We start from the raw sequence: 18,394 nt of genomic DNA, 5'->3' as shown, positions 1-18,394 counted from the left end.
AACAAAATTAAAAAAAAAAGTCAGTGACTAAGAAACTGAATTTCTTAGAGGCCATGCTCAAATGGGATTTTTAATAAAGTCCCTTTGTTTTCTACTCAGGGTAACATGACAGTGTTCAGATCTCACTCACACTGCTTCCTACACCCTCTCATCCATATTTCAACTTGAGTTGTCCAAAGGTCCAAGCAGATATCGGAGTGCTGCCCACTTTACCAGGGTAGACAAAGGTGGACCCAGCCCAGCCACTGCTCCTCTCCCATGAGGTGACTTGTCTCCCTCTTTTAAGCCCCAAGATGACTGACAATGATAACATCCAATTACAATGTCCCTTTCTCCCTTTGGGGGGACTGAGACGTGGGCTTGTCCTCTATCACTTCAGAGACCTGACAAAAGGGCAAGCTGAAGTTATCATGATGTAAAGAGAGCTCTGAAAACTGAAGCACACCTTATATTCTTGTTCCGTTTCATCTTGTCTTTGGAGTTCCCAAGGAAGATCTCCAGGGCACAGCACAAACAAAGCCTTGTGGGGCCCAGCTCTCCAGGGAGCAGAGAACACAGGAGGAGGTTCTGTCACGTGGCCCGTGAAGCCCCAGCTTGCCTCCCACCAGGAACATCTGTGGTAACTGAAAAATTCAGAATGACCCTCGAGACGTCCACAGGTCCTGAGACTGGGGATGCCAAGTGACTTAAACAAAATACTAGACAAAATTGCTTAAAATTTCACACACACAAAGTAAACGCTCATATTTATCTATATTGCATTTTGTCAATGCATTTCTCAGGCAGAAAACACAAAAGCAGAGTATCTGGTTCAAAACTAGAGACTGGCAATCCTGAAGGTGAAATGACCCGTATCTTCCAGGAGTGGGAGGTAAGCCCTCAGGCAAACAGGACTCCCCACATGGCCAAATAAGCGCAGGGTTCCTGACGGTCCCCCTCCTTTCCCTTCCCCACCTACCACAGGGACACCCTTCTGCCCAGACCAGTAGGAATATTAGTCCTGTACCCACAGCAGTTAAATCGCTACAAGGAAAGGAAGGGGTAGCCTAGAGATGCAGTTGCAAGAAATGTCCATCCATAAATATTTATTTTCTACTTTGTTTTGACCCTTAATTACACAAGACATTTGAGATGACGTAAATGAATGCTTATAATAAATGATGTAGGTGAAATTAAGATTTGATAATATAGTAAAACAATATGATTATACCTCGACTTTATGGTATGGGTAATTTTGTTGTTTCTAAAGTGAATATTGACATTTTATGGTTTAGAACATTTATCAAAAGCATCACCAATGCACATGGACACTTGGCTTCACTTTCTTTCTTTACTAAACTTGGGCCACTTCTCAGGCCTAATCCTCTACCAGCTGCTGGCCATTAATTTCTCTCCCAGAAACAACGTAGCCCTTTGTGCATTTGCTGTCCAGCTCCTACAATGTCTGTTTGTAAGACACTCTGGAACATTCAATTCCCAGATGTGGGGACTGCTCCCCAATCAGCGATAGAAAAAAAAAGTTTCGGCCACAAAGGTACCAGAGCCAAGGATTTCTTTATCATTGATAATATTTACAGAATTTCTCATTCAAAACACAACAAAATTCCTTGTAAGGACCATACAGTTCCGTCTGCAAGTAGGAGTCACACAAACCACCCAGGACGGCCGTCCCAGAGAGGCGCGGAGATGGGACCTAGCTGTAGACGCCTCGCCGCATCAGGGGCTAGGTCTTCCCAGAAGAAACGCCACAAGGGCCCAGGCGGTGACTATGCCACAGACTCTGCAAGACAACAACAATGTCAGTTGGCCTGGGGGTGCGGGCCGGCTGTGTGCCCACCACGCCGGTTTGAAAGATTTGACACACAGCCTCACCCCTCTTTCTTCCTGACTTTGTTCACCCCAATGCTAATTTCTTCCATGGTTCTCTCAGCACCAACAGCGAACTCCTGCCTCCCGAGGCCAGAATGGCTCTGGGACACACGTCAGTCATTTGTCCTAGTGATTTACAGTCGAGGTTGACAAAGGACTGCATAGCAGCCAAGTGTTTTTCTTCAACAACACTGTGTTCTGTAGCTCTGGCTTCAAACCAGAAGCCAAAATCTTTATAAAGCACATCAACAGCAACTCCATCTTTCCAGTTGCTCAGGCCAAAAACTCTGCATTCAAACTTGACTGTGCTCCACTCTGCCAGTGACCCCACTGTCACCACCCCCACTCTGCCACCAAGCAATCCAAGCCACACCGAACTGTGACCCGGTGACTTGGCTTCCCGACTTCCTCCCCCACCCTGTGTCCTCCATAGTCTCAACACAGAGCCAGGGGTCACCCCTCTGCTAAAAACCTCTGACGACCTGCGGTTTCTCCTGCGTCCTTCCCCACGGCCCTCCACGCGGTCGGGACCCACTGACTCCTTTAGCCTCCTCTCCTTGCTCGTTCACTCCTGTCACAGTGGCCTTCTCACCCGGCAGCTCCCCTCGACATAGGGCCCCCCATCTTCTCCTTTAACCAGCAGTCTCCCCCCAGGCACTCTTCCACTCCTACTTCCTGACCTGCTCTCACTTTTAATAAACACTTGTCACCTAAAAGGTCATGCAGTTCACTCATTTACTTATTGTTACCTCCCACTGGAGACTGAGCTCTGTAAGAACAGGAATGTTTGTTTTACTCACTGCCGAGGCCCTAGAACCTGCGACAGTGCCCAGTACAGCAGATGCTCAATAAACATTTGTCAAACGTTACTGAATAACGTGCAGGTCACCACACTTGTCAGCACGACTCCTTTACAACACACACCAGCTACTGAGCCGTGCGTGGCTCAGAGCAAACGGGGAGCCCAGGACAGCAGGACGAGCTCAGTCCCAGTCACTTACTGTAACAAGCAGTTGACATTCGGCGAGTGTCTCCAGTGCCGATACAGGGCGACCTGCAGGGTAGGGTGGGATTTGTACTCCTTCAGGATACTCCGAGCACTGCCGAAAGAAGTGTTCTCAGCTCAGGCACGTGAGCCTCAGACCTACTGCTCCACGTAGGCGCCAGTGGCTGGGGGCCAAGAGATGGGGTGGCTGGGAGGCGACAGGATGGTTTAGAAGCAGGACACCTACTCCTTAAACTTATTGGTCAAGAGCAGGAACTGGCTCCGTGTGAGTCGCCGGACATCGAATTTGCAGAAATTCTGGAACTCACGGTATACTTGCTGCTCACTGACCCCAGGCCACCTCCTGACACTGAGGATGAGGATGGGAGGTCGGATACTGGGATAATCTGGACCCGAAAAATTCTAGAGGACAGGGAGAAGAACAGAAGAGATTTTCCTCCATTCCTACTGACAACCTACCCGCTTTTCAAACCCTGAGAGATAAACTAGGAAAGGCTGTGTCTGGGGTTGGGAGAGGGAGGAGAAAGGAAGGAGGGCGAAGAGCCACGTTGGTTTTGGCGGGAAGACACAAGAAAAAATAACAAGCTCAGTAGGACGTGAGTGCCCTCTTCAGCCTTGGTTTCATTATTACCGGAACACCCCTAAGATACCCCAGAGAACCAGGCCGCTTCCTGGCGCAGCCACTGAATAGGCAAGAGAAGCAAAATGAAGGCTACTCACGATCTTAGGGACGCCAGCTCGTATCAGATTCACCTGGTTCACATAGGGAGCCAGCACGTCGAGGTACAGGGGGAAGGAGGGCTCAGGTATGGAGCCAGCACTACACGGAGAGAAGCCCAAAGCACTCAGCACCCAGGCGTCAGGCCCCGCACGTGTCCTCGGCCCAAGCCAAGGCTCTGGGCACGGAACAGGAGAGCTGCGGCCTCCGACCGCTCTCCCTTCCTCCCGCCCCACGTCCGGGGCTCAGGTCAGTGTGCTTCCCCGACGACCGATCGCAAAATGCTCCCCCAGGGGCCCAAGCCAAAGCAGAGCTTCCAAGCAGTGACCATCTGGTGACAGTTTGGTGAAGAGCCCATCCTCTGACGAACATTAGCAACAGGCCCAGAGAATTAGTGAGAGGCCACGGTGCAGTGGAAGGTCCCCTTTACCACTCCTTGACATGACATCACCCTTGACTCCAATGGCCGTCCCTCAGCCACAGCCTTTTTCTACCACCAGCCCCGCCTCCATCCAGACACCGCCACATACCCCAGCGCAGGCCATGAAAAGGCACAGGCTTGGAGCCAGGCAGGCCGGGGCCGCTGCGGAACTTCGCTAAACCTAGGAGGGTTTTTAAGTCGAGAAGATTAAAAGGAATAAAGGGTGCAAGGCCCAGGCGCCAGAGCACTGAGGGGCTCCACAGCTGTTAGCGCCTTCACAGTCTGGCACATGCCCCTCCCAGTGGGCACTCAGATGCCATCGAGGCACGGGAAAAAGGGAGCTGGGGCGGCAGAGTTCTTATTTAAGTTGTAAGCCTCTCATCAGTGTGTCATCGACTATTGGTGCATAGTATCCATTACTCATACAGACAAATACAGGCCGTGCCCAATTTAACAAATTCTTATCCACACCTGTTTCCAAGTCAGCCTCAAAGGACACACGACAACAAGCCCCTTCGCCTGGCCTGAGTCCTACTGAATTGTGTCCCCAAGGACGGCGCTGTAGACGGCGCACTTCAGGAGTGCAGTCAGTGCCTGTGAGCCGAGGTGAGCACCCGGATGACACTGCCACGGGGAAATGTAGTTACGGTTCCAACCTGGCGTTTAAGAGCCTCTCCCGTGTGCCTGGTGCCAACTCGCCACCCTTGCCCCCACCTGACTGTGGACCCCCCGCCAGTGGCTGGGGGCCAAGAGATGGGGCGGTTGGGAGGCGACAGGATGGCTTAGAAGTAGGACACCTACTCCTTAAACTTATTGGTCAAGAGCAGGAACTGGCTCCGTGTGAGTCGCCGGACATCAAATTTGCGTCGTTTACTGACCCGTACACTCTGTCCTCCTACCTCGATGGGACTTACATGGTTATGAGAAATGTGGTGACAGGCAGAGCATGCGTACCTCTCTGGGCAGCACTGCAGCGGACGTGAGAACCTAAGCCTGACCCCACTGTGCTGGTCTCCTGACACGTGGATTTTCCCAACGCCACCAAGACAGGAGGCAATGGGCCAGGACCAGCACGGGGCAGGGGAGCAGGGCAGGCCATCCTCGGGAGGAAGCTGCTGCCCGGTCAGGGACTGTATTTACTCAATGTCACTCTGCGTTCTCCCTCCTCTGGGAGAGCGTGGGAGCCCCGAGGTCTGGGCTGGCAGCGAGGGCTGAACAAATCCTGACCACAGAGTGATCACAGGATGAAACAAGGAACACTCACCCGTGGACTCTCCATAGAAGCAAGTGTGCCACTTTCAAAAGAACTGGAAGAAAGAAGCTAGAGAAGTAATAGACAGCAAGGCTCAACCTGATCACCTTATCAAAACGCACAAACTCACACTTTATTCCCATTATGTGTAACCCACCCGGACATAAACGGAGAGCCTAGGGATGGTGGGGGATTACCACAAATAAAACACCAGTCTCCTTTTAAAAGGACAGCCTCTCACCTGATCCACAGAGGAAGGCATCGTACGCTGCTTCATGAGGGTACTTGGTCTCAACTGAGACATTGTTCCAGAAGCAGGAGAGAGAGTCAAGCCGTGATTAGAACGCGAACTGGGAAAGAAGCCTCGCCCCCACGCTAGTGCCACACGCACAGGCTGTGCACACAGCACCATCCCCACCTGGGTTCCATACCCCATAGCCATGCACACACAACCACCAACCCTCGTCCCTCCAGAAAGCCCCTCCCACCCACACCCCATCTTCACCTCGATCCTCCCCACAGCGGCATGAGCACCACGGGAGGAGGACGCAGAGAGCTGAGTTTCCCGACACACTAACCACCACGGCCAAGACAGCAGATGCCCCCTCTCCCCAGGACCTCCAAGGCCTCTGGTATCGCTCTTTCTGAGGGAGGGGGCTATGGGGACTTTGGCACAGGAAAACGGTGGAGGGAAACCCACACACCTGCCGCCCGGGGCGACGGGCCTTAGCTCCAGCACCTCAGTGCTTTGCCAACTGTGGAGGAGCACGCACTCGTGGGCACGTACCGTATTTTTCACACTTGCTTGCATGAATAATCACGGGCCCAGAATTCTTGGTGGGATTCAAGTCACTATTAGAGAAATGAAATAGAGACATATCACTGAAAACAATCTTCTTTGTTTTCTCTTCATACTCTTAGGTTCATATAAACAAAAATATCCTCAGTTCTGGGACATCTTTAAAAAAAAAAAGAAGTAGGGATCTAGGCCTGGGCAGACCAGGTCTGGTAACCAGGCCACAGGACAGGTGAAAGAGAACGGCAAGCATGGGGCTCGTCCGGGTGGCTCTGAGCATCTATCGGATGCATGACTCAAGCCCGGGCACCTGGGTGAATGATGTCAGCTGTGCCCTCAGGTCTGCTGTCCAGCGGTCTGAAGGACAGAGAGATGAAAGTGCCTGCATCCTAGAAATGCAGTGACGGAGGTGCGTTCCAAAGGTCAGGGACGCACCTAGGTAATGGCATCATTCATTCACACAAATGTTTAATGTGTACCTACTACACCTGGCACTGCTGGAGGCCCCAGAGAAGCATCAAAAGAAAAAAGAAACAAAAGACAACCCTGTTCCCATGGAGCTCATCACTCCAATAATCGGAAACAGATCAAAAGAAAAATAAAACCCCGCTGACAGAAATACCACATCATTAAACCCTCCCCTTTTGAACAGGGTTTCTCAACCTCAGCACCAGTAGCAATTTGGGCTCGAGAATTGTGTGTTGGGGACTGCCCTGTGCATCCTGGCCTCTACTCACTAGATGCCAGTATCACCTGCAGTTCTAATGACCAAAAGGCATTGCAAATGTGTCTTGGGAGCAAACCCGCCCGATAGGGAATCCCTGCTCTACAAGCAGCTCCAAATGACAGCTTCCTTACCTGTTTAGGACTTCATAAACTTCGGAAAGATTGTAAACCCTTGGGAAATTCAGTTCCTATAATTATGGAAAACAAATTGGGGAGAATAAAATGCTTTTATTTATTACCCGCTTTAGGAATTATCAAATGGCCATTAAAATGACCTGGAAAATGCTAACTCACACAACCTCTTCTTTCTCTTCAAGCAGGGCCTATCCTCATTCCTTATTTATGATGCCAGGATACCTACTGTCCTTGGATTGGGTCCCTAGAAGGGACTCAAATGACCCAGGCTAGAAACAGCTGCTGCAAACGCAGTTCATACCATCTTCCTTCAAAGACAAGCGTTTAAGGAGCTCTGGAAACACAGAACTCCAAGGTGCCAGCCCCAGGCCAAGGACACAGGGGTAGGACAGCAGACATTCTAAAGATCAGAGGGCCTTGGAAAATGCCAGGTCACCATATCCTCGAGTTCATCTCATCTTGTGTGGAAGGGAACACCACTGATTTCCTCACATCAGCCCCCACGCCCCTCCCCCTTCGCCCCAGGACTCAGTTACGTGGAGATGAGGAGCAGCACACAACACCATCAGAGCTGGAAATGTGTGAAGTACCAAGAGTACATTTCTGGGCCAAGATGTACCAGGCAGCCCCAACTCATTTTTTGTGGCTCCCGTACTGAATAATTAACTTTAAGTGATCAGCGTAAGGCTTTAAAACGTTGACCCAATTCCCCTTTCTCTGTTCCTCAGTTTAACTTCTAAACAGCCTTTAAACCAGTTGGGTGCTTCCCTTTTCCATGTGTGGTGCACAACAGAAGTCACCTGTGAGCTTCAGGTACCACCCGCTGCCCCTCTAAACCACAGAAGCCAACAGTCTGGCCCAGGTGTCAGTACTTAGCTTCCCAGGTGATTCTAACAGGCTCTCAAGGTTGAAAACCCAGGACCTTAAGTTAAGGCTCAGATATTTTCTCAAGAGAGGGCCCCCTACCCCGACAGTCTTGAAGCATGTTGGAAATACTTACTAGGTATGTTTCAAGCTCTAGAACAACTTCTGTTGTCCCAGCTAAATAAGCACATGAACTATACACAAGTAAGTCAAAGCACGAGCACTTGAAAGAGGGAAAGGACAAAAACATATATAAGCTAATAAGACCCAGCGGTGCTGAGACAGAAAAGAAAACCGATACTGGTTATAAAATATGAGAAAAGAGTACAAGGAATAATTTTTTTAAGAGCGAGAGAGAAAGCTAAGTGTTACTGGGACAAACAAAGCATTCCTTACCCAAAGCAATTTCATTCGTTACCTTCCAGATATCCTTTGTCACATTCTTGGTATCGAAGAGGACAGGAAACAGGTTATGGATATTCAGCTTAAACTGATCGTAGCTTTCTGAGGGGAAAGGCCCAGTTAGTCAGAAGGGAGTTTGTGGGTAAATATGGGAAGGTCAGTTCTCCAACCCAGCTTGTCAATAACCGGTTAATAAATAAAGCAAATAAAATAGGAACGGAAACATCCTTACTCCTAATCATGAAGGATTTCTAAAATCCAACCTTCCACCATCATTTGTAACAGTAAAAGCCAAATGGTTTTCCATTAAATTCAGGATACTGTTATTGCCAATATTAACATAGTTTGCAAAGTTCTAGCCAATGGAAAAAGGAGAAAGAGGTGTTATTGGAAAGGCAGATATGAAATCATCATTTGTAAATGACTGTTCAAGAGAAAAATCAACTAAAAGTCATTATAATGAAAGCCAAGTGCCCTGATTAAAAAAAATATCTTTAACTACTAATTGGTATATTTATCAGAATTATACCTGCATGTAGTTGAAAAAGATTTATTGCAAAAACGAACTGGAAAACCCCTGCTATCCTCTCACTACACTCCCTTTCCTATTCCCCAAAGGCAACTGCTTTCACTTGTTTTCTTTGGGTGTTTATCCTCACATCTCTAAACCACACATTGTTGCGGACAGGAGATTCTTCCAGTTTTGGGCATTTAACTACTGACTTCCCACCATGTAAAATGACAACTACCTTTCATTCCACCGCCAGCATTTCGTCACTGCACCACCCGCACCACCAGCATGTTATTCACAGGAGCCGTGCAGGAGTCTCCAGCAACTTTTTCTTTTTTGCACAGCGTTTGTTCTCCCAGCAAATTTTTTGTTTTGCAGTTTGGTTTTGCTGTTTGCTTAGTGTTTTAGTAAGTGCTTATAATTATTAATTTTCCCTCTAATTCTCCCCCAGTTCTCTCAAGATGCTCAAACTAAGGTGTTTTATCAATTCATTTCTTGGGGAAATCTCTCCTAGAACCTTCTCATCCGTTTGAATCTAGACCAGTGTTCTCTGTACATTAGTTCATTTAATCTCAAACAACTCTATGATATTGTTGCCATTACTTCCCTCCCACACACTTTAGAGGCAAGGAAACTGAGATGGGTATGTTAATGTAACTTGCTGGAGAGCACACATGTTACACGGATGAGGACTCAAGCGTGGCTCCTAACTGCTGCACCACACTGCCGTATGTCCAACAATGGCATCAGTTGTTCAACGATGGCAACGGAAAGCTATGCTACAGCCATAACACAGGGCCACACAGCCATTAAAAGCACGTGCATTAGGTTAATGACACAAACGCTTTTGGTAAGTGAAAAATAGCCAAACAAAAAATCAAATACACAGTGTGATCAAATATGTAAAAACGCACAACAGAGGAAAAGCAGTGTCAGGATTATAGCTGACAGTACAGGTGGCTTGTCTCCTTCACACATTTCTGATTTTGCCAAGTTTTATACAAGGAGACTAAACACTTCTGTGATGTAGGGAGGAGTAGCAATTTAACGGTAAGTTTTCTCCCTGAGAAAGTCCCCTGGTCTTCTACTTGGGGAAAATGGTAAATGGCACAGATCTGCCGGACCCCCCAGAAACGTACAGACCGTGGGGAGCGGTGTGCACGTAGGGCTACTTCAGGTACATGACTCTGGGCCAGTCCCCTTGCCAGATGGCCAACTAAGATCAAAGGAAGGAGACTGACAGGTCTGACCCTACCTGGGAGAGGTCTGAAGAGCTTGTCATGGAGATGCAGCAGGTCCATCATCATATTATGTCCCACTAAGGGCTACTTGGAAGAAATTGACAGGTGCAAGAAATGAAATTTTAAAAAGAATATAGACAGCATAGACTAGCAATCTCTTGCCAAGTGTGTAGCTTTAGAACCCACTGCCATTCTGACCACATGGTAAGTCCATCCCCTCATTCCATCCCCATGAAAAGTAGCCCAATTGCTTAAATTCCAGCAAAGACGAAAAGCAGTGTGTAGGAGGGACTTGAGGCCAGGGCCACAGTGGGAATCTGAACTGTGAAGCAGACACACTCAGTTCCCCAAGTAGTTTTAGGTCAATTCGTATTGGAAAGCCTATGTGCCTGAAAGGAACAAAGAAATAGTAATATTTCATATGGACAGTCTTTCCCCAAATTAATCTATTACAATTTGGTGAAAGCCAAGTTAGATCCATAAGGCTAGTTACCAATAAGAAGGAATCACTTATCTCAAGGAATTTTATTGTTGGCAGTCCCATCAGTATTATAGCCAGAAATACAAAAGACTGCTAAAGACCAAGAAAAGAGATATTTTTCCTACCTTCTGGGCTTTCACCAGCATCTGGAAAAACACAGAAAAACCCCTCGCAGAGAGAAGAATCTTCTCCTTCCAGCAGCTCTCTCGATCACAAGAGTTGTTCTCCAGGTACCAGCGATGTTGTTTACTCACTTTCTTCACTATCACCTGAAATGAAAAGTAAAGACCAGTTCCCTGAGTCCTGGGAATGAAGCCCAAGTGGTTCTTCATCTCACAGAGAAAGGGGAGTGGGGAGGGGGCAGGTGGAGACAGAGAGGTGGCCGAATGAGAGAGAAATGCTGTCTAGGTGACGACTCACTCCTTGGTCTCGCAGCACCGTCCAGATGTCGGGGAGGGCCTGCCGCAGCAGTAGCTGGACCTCGAAGGCCTGGAAGCCTACAGCAAGGAAACACAAGGCTGGCACAGAGCCACCGCAGACCCTGGAACGGCAGGCAGTCTGCCTTCCCCTCAAGAGAAGCCTGACAGGAATAGAAGCTGAGGGATGGATGGATCAAGTGGAAAAGCAGCTCGCAGGTGTGCCTAAGTCCACGTGGCAGGAATGGCACAGACTGTCACGGCGTGATCTAGGGCAGCGTTCTCGAAGTCTACCTCAGGGCTACTCTTAAATTGAGGACCCCGAAGAGTCTTCTTGTGTGGGGGTTATACTGATTGATATAGACCATATTAGCAAGTAAAACTATACATTAAATTTAAAATTGGAAAGTTTTCTTTCAAAATAATAAACCCATTCTACTTTTGCCCAGGATTTTGTAACATCATACACTGGTAATTGGAAAACAGTGGTTTGCCGAGTTACGCAGATTGTCCAGTGTTCACACATTTCCTTGTACAATACCAACAAAAAACACTTGTAAACATGGCCTCTGACCTCATTGGAAAGGGCTCAGTACTGGGAAGTCGTCGAGCTTATGGGGCAGACTCAAGTTTTCCAAAATGCCAGTTTCTGATTGCAAGGTCCCATTTCATCACTAGCAAATACTGGGAGTTATCCTCCTTGAAGTGACAGGCTTACTTTTTTTATTTGAGAAAATGACTGAAAATACTCAAGTCAAAATAACCAGTCAGTTCCTTTAAGTAAAAATAATATTCCATGAAAAACAAGAAGCTAATTCAGCTCTCAACTCAAAAACTTGCACGAGTGCTTTTCCTCAAGACAAGCCCTGTACTTTGGTAAGCAGCAGCGTTTTATGCATATTTATTTTTTTACATAGTCATTTTGATACATAAGATCGTTAAAAGATGAACAAAGGTAGAGATTTAATAAAATTAAGAATTATTACTCCTCACCAACGAGGTTCTTAAATTGGTTTTTTTTTTAACTGAGAGAAGTGGCAAGAATCCAGTGACGAACAGCGTGGTTTGACGCAATGCCTTAATCTGTGCCAAGGTGCTGACAGGCTTACCACCAGCGTTTCAGTACCATCAGTGCAAATGGCACAGTGACTATGGCAATGAAAGTCGAGTGATATTTTGACAATAGCTTTGACCTCATGGACGCCTTGGAAAGGGTCTCAGAGACGCCTGGGGCCCACAGACCAGGCCTGACAACCACTAATCTAGGGTGTGTTCACTGTGAGTCCACATTGCACCATGGGAAAAACTCAGGGGTTAACGAAAGCAAATAAAAGTACACAGGACACTCAGGATTGGGATAAAAGGATGGTTCTGAATGGAACTTCAGTTCCTCAACCTTAAAATTCAGAACAGGTCAAAAAGCTTTCAGCTTCTGAATTGAGAGCAGAGCTGTATCTCCCGCAAGGACCACACATCTGCTGAGCCAATGCCCAGATCCACGGAAGGAGAAGGGATTGCCCCTGAGCCCTGGTACGTGACAGTGACGGGTTCCAACACTCCCAGGTCAGGCAAGCAGCCTCCTTTACCAGCGATACCAGGGAGAGTCATCCAGTCGCCTTCCTCTGCCAGGTCCAGCCACCGCGTTACCTTATCAATCACCACCTTGATTTGGTCTTTATCCAGAGAACTGAAAATGGGCACACAAAAGGGGAAATGTTGGAGAAAACCAGCAGAACCGTGACAAGGTTAGCACTGTCTCCAGTTTTAACACTGTGGTGTTGGCAAGAAAATGGACCCCAAAAAGACCATTTATTTTCCAAGTTTTGTTAAACAATAAGAAGCCAAGCACTTGGCCTATTCTCTCCCGTATGTCACAGGAGAACGTTCCATCCCTTTCTGCTTCATAAGGACGTGTGGAGGGAAAGGTACTGGGAGGCAGCCAGCACTACGCATTACTATCAGGCCTGTCTTCCTAATTGAGCTCTCAGAGGTGCAAAAACACCATCTGGTGAAAATAAGGAAAAGACAGGAACTTTGGTAAGTACATCTTCTCCTGTGTCAGAAATATAAGAACATGATGTTATTTTGAGATACAGAAGGACTTTTCTCCAGCATCCAAAAATAACAGAAGGTTAAAAATTCAAATTGTTTTTTTTCCCCTTACAAAAAGCTACACTTTTATGTGAAAACCACAAATGAGGATTAAGAAGAATACCCCCCAAAACTCCAACATGACATAAGATAATGATCTGGACCAGATAATTAATCATAACATTCCAGAGTTAAAAGCAGTCTCATTTAACCCCCTTCCTGATAAAGACAAAGAATCTAAAGCCCAAATTGCTTAAACAACTTGTTCAGAACCACACGGGGCCTGCAGGACAGGGCGGCCTGCTCCTTCTAGCACACAATGCTCCACTCACTGCATCCCTCCTGGCCCCGCTCTAGGGGAGGACAGGGTTTCAAGTAGACAACTGGCACCAGGGGTCAAAGGAAAACAAAGGAAGAAATCCTGCCCTCAGGGAACACAGCAGGACCAAGCACAGGAGGTGACATGTTCAACATGAGGCATGTGACTTGCATGGTCAAGGTTACCCGTGATTTACTCCTGAAATCCCTAAATCGCACTGAAGGCCAACATAACATCTCACAGCCATCTCTCACCTTAGCACTGGAGTGGACTTCCTGCTTCTCTGAGTACCAAATTAACAGTCCGTTCTTTTTCTTTTCTCCCTTCATTTTCCAACACTGAAATCACCCTCAATGCAGTGAGTGGTTTCTCCACTCAGGTGCAGGATGGAAGCACCAGCACTTGTTTGGCTGAGTACATGCCGCAGAAGCCACCCCAGTTAAAGGTGATGGTGCGAGATCACCACACTCTGGAGGGAGCACGCCTACCCACAGGACATGCAGAAAAACACCAGTGACAAAGAAACCCCCCAAGCACTGGGAGAAACAGGCTTTACCCGCGAACTTTCCAGTTCCCAGTCAGGATGTTGTGTTTAATTTTCTTCTCCTGTTCTTCATTCATATATGGGATTCCATTTTTGAGAAACTAAAGACAGGAAGAGAGCAAGGAAGTCTCGTAATGTGGTCTGTGCCGGGGAGCAGAGTAAAAAGAAGGCTTCCTTGTCAGGTTTCACGTGAAAGGGGAAGGTAATGGGACTCCAGCTGGATAAGGCAACCTTTAAAACCGCCCCACGTCCCTCTTCCAGTGCCATACCTTGTTATAGTCAAAGCCATACTGATTCAAAAATTGAACACTAGAAGCCTGGAAAGAGAATTCTGAATCCAAAATCCCAAACGTTGTAGGGAAGAGAAAGAAGTTACACGAATGGGCTACGTACCTATAAAAAACAAGAAACATAAGGAGAAAAAGCCAAAACCACTTTTAAAACTCTGGCTCAGAGAGTAAGCTTCAGGGCGGGCTCTTCCTTTCACTTGAGAAGTATTTGAATGTCAGTTGCTTCCAGTACTGTGACTGGCCCTGGGGGGCAATGAAAAAAAGGCAGAGGTCCCGTCCTGCAAGAACAGAGTCTGCCCCCCTGTGGTGAGCCCAGTGGGACTGCCATCCAACATCCTCTCTGCTGGGCCTGGGCCCACATCAGCCTTGGGCATAACACTGTGTTCACTGCTATTCTAAAGAAGCACATAGAAGACACTGGAAATGGGGAAAGGAACGCCTAAGGGCCAAGGCAGGATGTCAGGAAAGGCCACCCCCCCCACCCACCCCCACGAAAAGGTGTTGCTTCAGAGACTTGAAGGACAGCCCGAGTCTGCAGGGGAGAGAGCAAGTGCACAGGCACAGAAGCAGGAGAGAGTGTGGAGCATCCAGGGCCAAAGTGGGTCAGAGCCTGACGCAGACTCTGGGGGGAGCAAGTGGAGAAGATAAATGGGCAAGAGCCATGGGTTATGCAAAAGGTGTTTATACATACTTGTTTGACTCTCCTTCGATACTGGAAAACACGGACAATCCTAGAAGAATGACAGGAGGGGGAATGAGGACCGAAGTAGAGCAGCCAGAAGTTAACTACTAAAACAAAACATTTTGAACGGTATTTTGCATCCAAAGATACGGTGTGGGCTTTAGAAGATGAACTCTTAGAAAGAAGAGGGGAGAGGGAGGAAGGGAAGGAAGAGGAACAGGAAGATTAGAAACACGAGAACTGTCAATCTGTAACTCACACTGAAATTACTGAAATATAATTGTGGATGGCTCTTCAAACACAGAAGTAAAATTCAATGGACATTTTTATAGTTTTAAAAGTATCCAGAAAAAAACACCACCAAAAACCAAGATTAATAGATTTAATTGCTTTAAAATGTCTGCATTGCAAAAAAGACCACACATAAAGTGAAAAAGAATTCTCAGTAGGGGGAAAAAATAGAAACATATCTAAGTGCTGTTTCCCGTAGTTTTGAAAGAGGTCTTACAATCAAGAAAAACAACCACAATAGCAAAGGACAAGTATAGACAGCAAAACACACACAGATCTTCACTACCATTTATAAGAAAAGCAAGGGTCAGTAAAATCCGTCTCATGGCCTGTTTTTATAAATAAAGTTGTACTGGAATACAGCCATGCTCATTTATTATGTACTATCTATGGCTAATTTCCCATTAAACAATGGCAGAATTGAGTAGTTGTAACAGAGACCATGTGGCCTGCAAAACCTAAAATATTTAATGTCTAGCCTTTTACAGAAAAAATGTGCTGACCTTGTATTAAAAACGTAACTCAGAAAAAAAAAAAGTAACTCAGAATAACAATTAGATCATTTTTCCCCTACTAGGGTGGGCAAAACATTTAAGACTGATAATAGCCAGTGTGAGTGAAGGAAAGGCATGATCATTGCTGTTGGTGTGGGTCCCTCCTTGCCAGCTTTGTGGAGGGGTGTTAGGAGGAGGGATAGTTTGGCAACACAAAGCAATACTTCAACACATATATTCTCCCGCTCTGCAATTCCACTGCTAGAAGTACACCAAACACATACTCACAAAAGTACAGTGATGTGTCAATACTAATATAGTCAATGCAACCTCGTTTTATCACACACAAATGGTAACCAAAGGATGCATCATTACAACACTGAGTCAATAGATACATTCAATTTGAAATACTATACAACTGTCAAAAATGAACAAAAAGATCTCTAAACCCCATGAGTGAAAAAAACAAGATGTAAAACAATACGTGTGTGGAATCACCCTATTTGTCTAAGTTTTCTCTAAATGAAAATCACACACACACATTTTTCCTTGAAAGATGGTACAGGTTCCTTAACGTTGATTTATTCAGGCATGGAGACAATGCTGCTAATTGTTTCTGCTTGTCCCACAGGCATAGCATGGCTAAAACCCAAACAAGTATGCAAAATGACAGCCAGGTTCTTTGAGAGGCGTCAAAGTTGTTTGACCAGTAGGAAACAAAAACAACACAAATATCTCTCAGTAACTCATGACAAACAGCTGAAGATCAGACTCACCAATTTGACAGATTGTGAATTGCTGAACACTCTGACGGGTCTTTAGATACCACTCTGATGGCAAGTCAAAGAGACTGTGAAAAAACAGGCATCTCACTTCATAGGCAATGAGATGGCGTGGAGGCGCCCAGCCTCCAAGCTGAATCGGCACCTCTCAGCCAGTATTCCTTGTCACAACTGGGGAGCACTACCAGCGTTTAATGGACAAAGGCCAGGTCCCTAGACCCCCACCCAAAACGTTGACGTGCCAGCCCAGGGCCAACAGGGTGCTTTCTGAGAAACAATGCTGGCGTGGCCAGGATGCCACCCAGAGGGACACAGGTGAGCCTCTCCATCTCAGTTCTAAGGCAGCTTTAGCTTTACCTGATCTGCTGCGGCCTGGACAGGTTAGAACGAAGGCCGGTGAACTCTATGTCCAGACCTGCGGGGGAGGCAAAAGAGACAAGAGTGCCCAGATGCAGACCATTGCCACGGCTCTTCACGCTGTAAATGCCGCAGGTGGCACACCTACGGCTCACCTCCTTGGTGCTCAAGTGGCCAGGTGAGATCAAGAGGGGAAGACGGAGGCAGCCAGAGCAGGGACAACGCCGCCACCCCCTTCAGTCGGCTCGGCTTCTCCCGGGCCACAGCAGAGCCAAGGGGGTAACCGCTGCTTACCGGCCCCCTGCCCAGGCAGGGAAGGAATCTCCCTGCCCTTCGGAGGGCCGCTTTGAGCCCCCCGCAGACAGGCGACCCTCGAGGCTGGGCCTCACCTCTCTGCCCTGTCCTAGCCGCGCCACACCCTCCGCAGGATGGTCCGGCCAGGGGCTCGGGCGACAAGGCCCGGAATCCGGGGTCTTACCCACGAAGTCCGCGCCCAGCACGAGCTCCTGCAGCAGAGGCAGGCTCTGCTCGAACTCGTCGGCGCCCACATCCATAGCCACGCAGCTCGGCCGAGAGCGCCCAGTGAGGCCACGTGCCGCCACGCACTTCCGCCGCTGACCTTAAAGGGCTCGCGCGGAGAAAACCGGCCGCCTCCGCGCCTCCAGCAGTCCCGGGAGCCTCCAGATTGGGCCTGGGCTGCTGGCTGCGCACCACCCGCCCGCCCACAGGTGTTTAGTTTCACACCTTCCGGCCAGGGTGAAGGGCTGCTTAGACTCCACCTTTGCAATCAAAGCCCATTTACCTTGCTCCGCGGCAATTTCTTTGCAGTCCCTACAAGGTGAGCATGTCATATACGTAGACATAGGATATTAAGAGGCATGGACGGACAAAGTAGAGCCTGGAAAACGGTAAAACTAGACCATAAACAGCACCTGAAGGATTGCAGTAAGCAGGTACCACAGGTGCAGCGTGGGAAGAGGCACACGTTTCCTAAATCACTTCTTCCCGACTTCACCATTCTTGCCAGTATTGGTCTGTCCCCATCCCCTTCCCAACACCTCGTCTGTTCCTCGCTTTACTTTGTCTGCATCATAGCTGTCTTCAATGCCTTGTATCAAATGCCACACAAAGCCTCACGAATTGCCTATCAATCTGAAGGAATCCTTGGTGCATAATGATCTAGGAGTCACACTCCTTGCAGAAAAAATCCGACCTACAGCATCACTTTCAGGTGAACTGCTCTGTCAATTTCCAAAGTTACTAGTCCAGTCCATCTTCTTCCTCCCTTGAATTCTAGATTTGTTTCAGTAGCCTTCTAGAACTGTGGTTTTCAAAGTGAGATGCTCCGACCAATCTTTAAGATGAGGGAATATTAGAACTATACTATATACTTTTAAATGTCTCCACTGGGGTATTTATTATTCAAAAGGGAACTACTAAGCCATTGCATTCTGAATCACTCATACATTTTAAAAATGTTGGTGCATACATGTTACCTTTAAAAATAACATTTACTCAGATTGACAGTAACGTTATTTCACTTCTATATAAGCATATAATTGAGTACACATTTAATAATTGGGGGTAAAATGCTCTCGATGCCACTTTTAACTGCTTACAGGTTCTTCCTCTTCACACTGTAAACAGCCAGAAATGGCTAACTCACATTGACTTAATCAACTCGTTTAAAGAGAACTGCCATGATT

The 18,394-nt window shown here is 47.5% G+C and overlaps 1 protein-coding gene across 1 annotated transcript; it reads right to left on the bottom strand.

Annotated features, from left to right (window-relative positions):
* Positions 1–1,535: 1,535 nt before the first annotated feature.
* Positions 1,536–17,242, bottom strand: PNLDC1 (PARN like ribonuclease domain containing exonuclease 1). The gene is made up of 19 exons (XM_019749650.2): positions 17,167–17,242; positions 16,689–16,746; positions 16,326–16,399; positions 14,774–14,813; positions 14,062–14,185; positions 13,805–13,893; positions 12,425–12,525; positions 10,843–10,919; positions 10,548–10,691; positions 9,956–10,025; positions 8,206–8,291; positions 6,921–6,976; positions 6,054–6,118; positions 5,508–5,561; positions 5,279–5,321; positions 3,596–3,695; positions 3,102–3,277; positions 2,871–2,969; positions 1,536–1,780 (listed from the first exon to the last, which is right to left on the bottom strand). The coding sequence occupies exons 1-19, from the start codon at positions 17,240–17,242 to the stop codon at positions 1,717–1,719; spliced, it is 1,596 nt and encodes a 531-aa protein (XP_019605209.2). The 3' UTR covers positions 1,536–1,716.
* Between the last annotated feature and the right edge of the window lie 1,152 nt (positions 17,243–18,394).

Source organism: Rhinolophus sinicus, linkage group LG05 (genome assembly GCF_036562045.2).
Source record: "Rhinolophus sinicus isolate RSC01 linkage group LG05, ASM3656204v1, whole genome shotgun sequence".
NCBI classification, from domain to species: Eukaryota; Metazoa; Chordata; class Mammalia; order Chiroptera; family Rhinolophidae; genus Rhinolophus; species Rhinolophus sinicus.
This window is presented reverse-complemented; position numbering and strand designations above follow the sequence as displayed.

Bases quoted from the DNA above. Each gene is read 5' to 3' on its own strand.
- PNLDC1 (XM_019749650.2), bottom strand. From the start codon at position 17,242: ATGGATGTGGGCGCCGACGAGTTCGAGCAGAGCCTGCCTCTGCTGCAG. The intron at 16,747-17,166 runs GTAAGACCCCGG...CCTCCCCCGCAG, and splicing joins GCTGGGCGCGGACTTCGTGG to GTCTGGACATAGAGTTCACC. The intron at 5,562-6,053 runs GTACGTGCCCAC...ACAATGTCTCAG, and splicing joins AAGCAAGTGTGAAAAATACG to TTGAGACCAAGTACCCTCAT.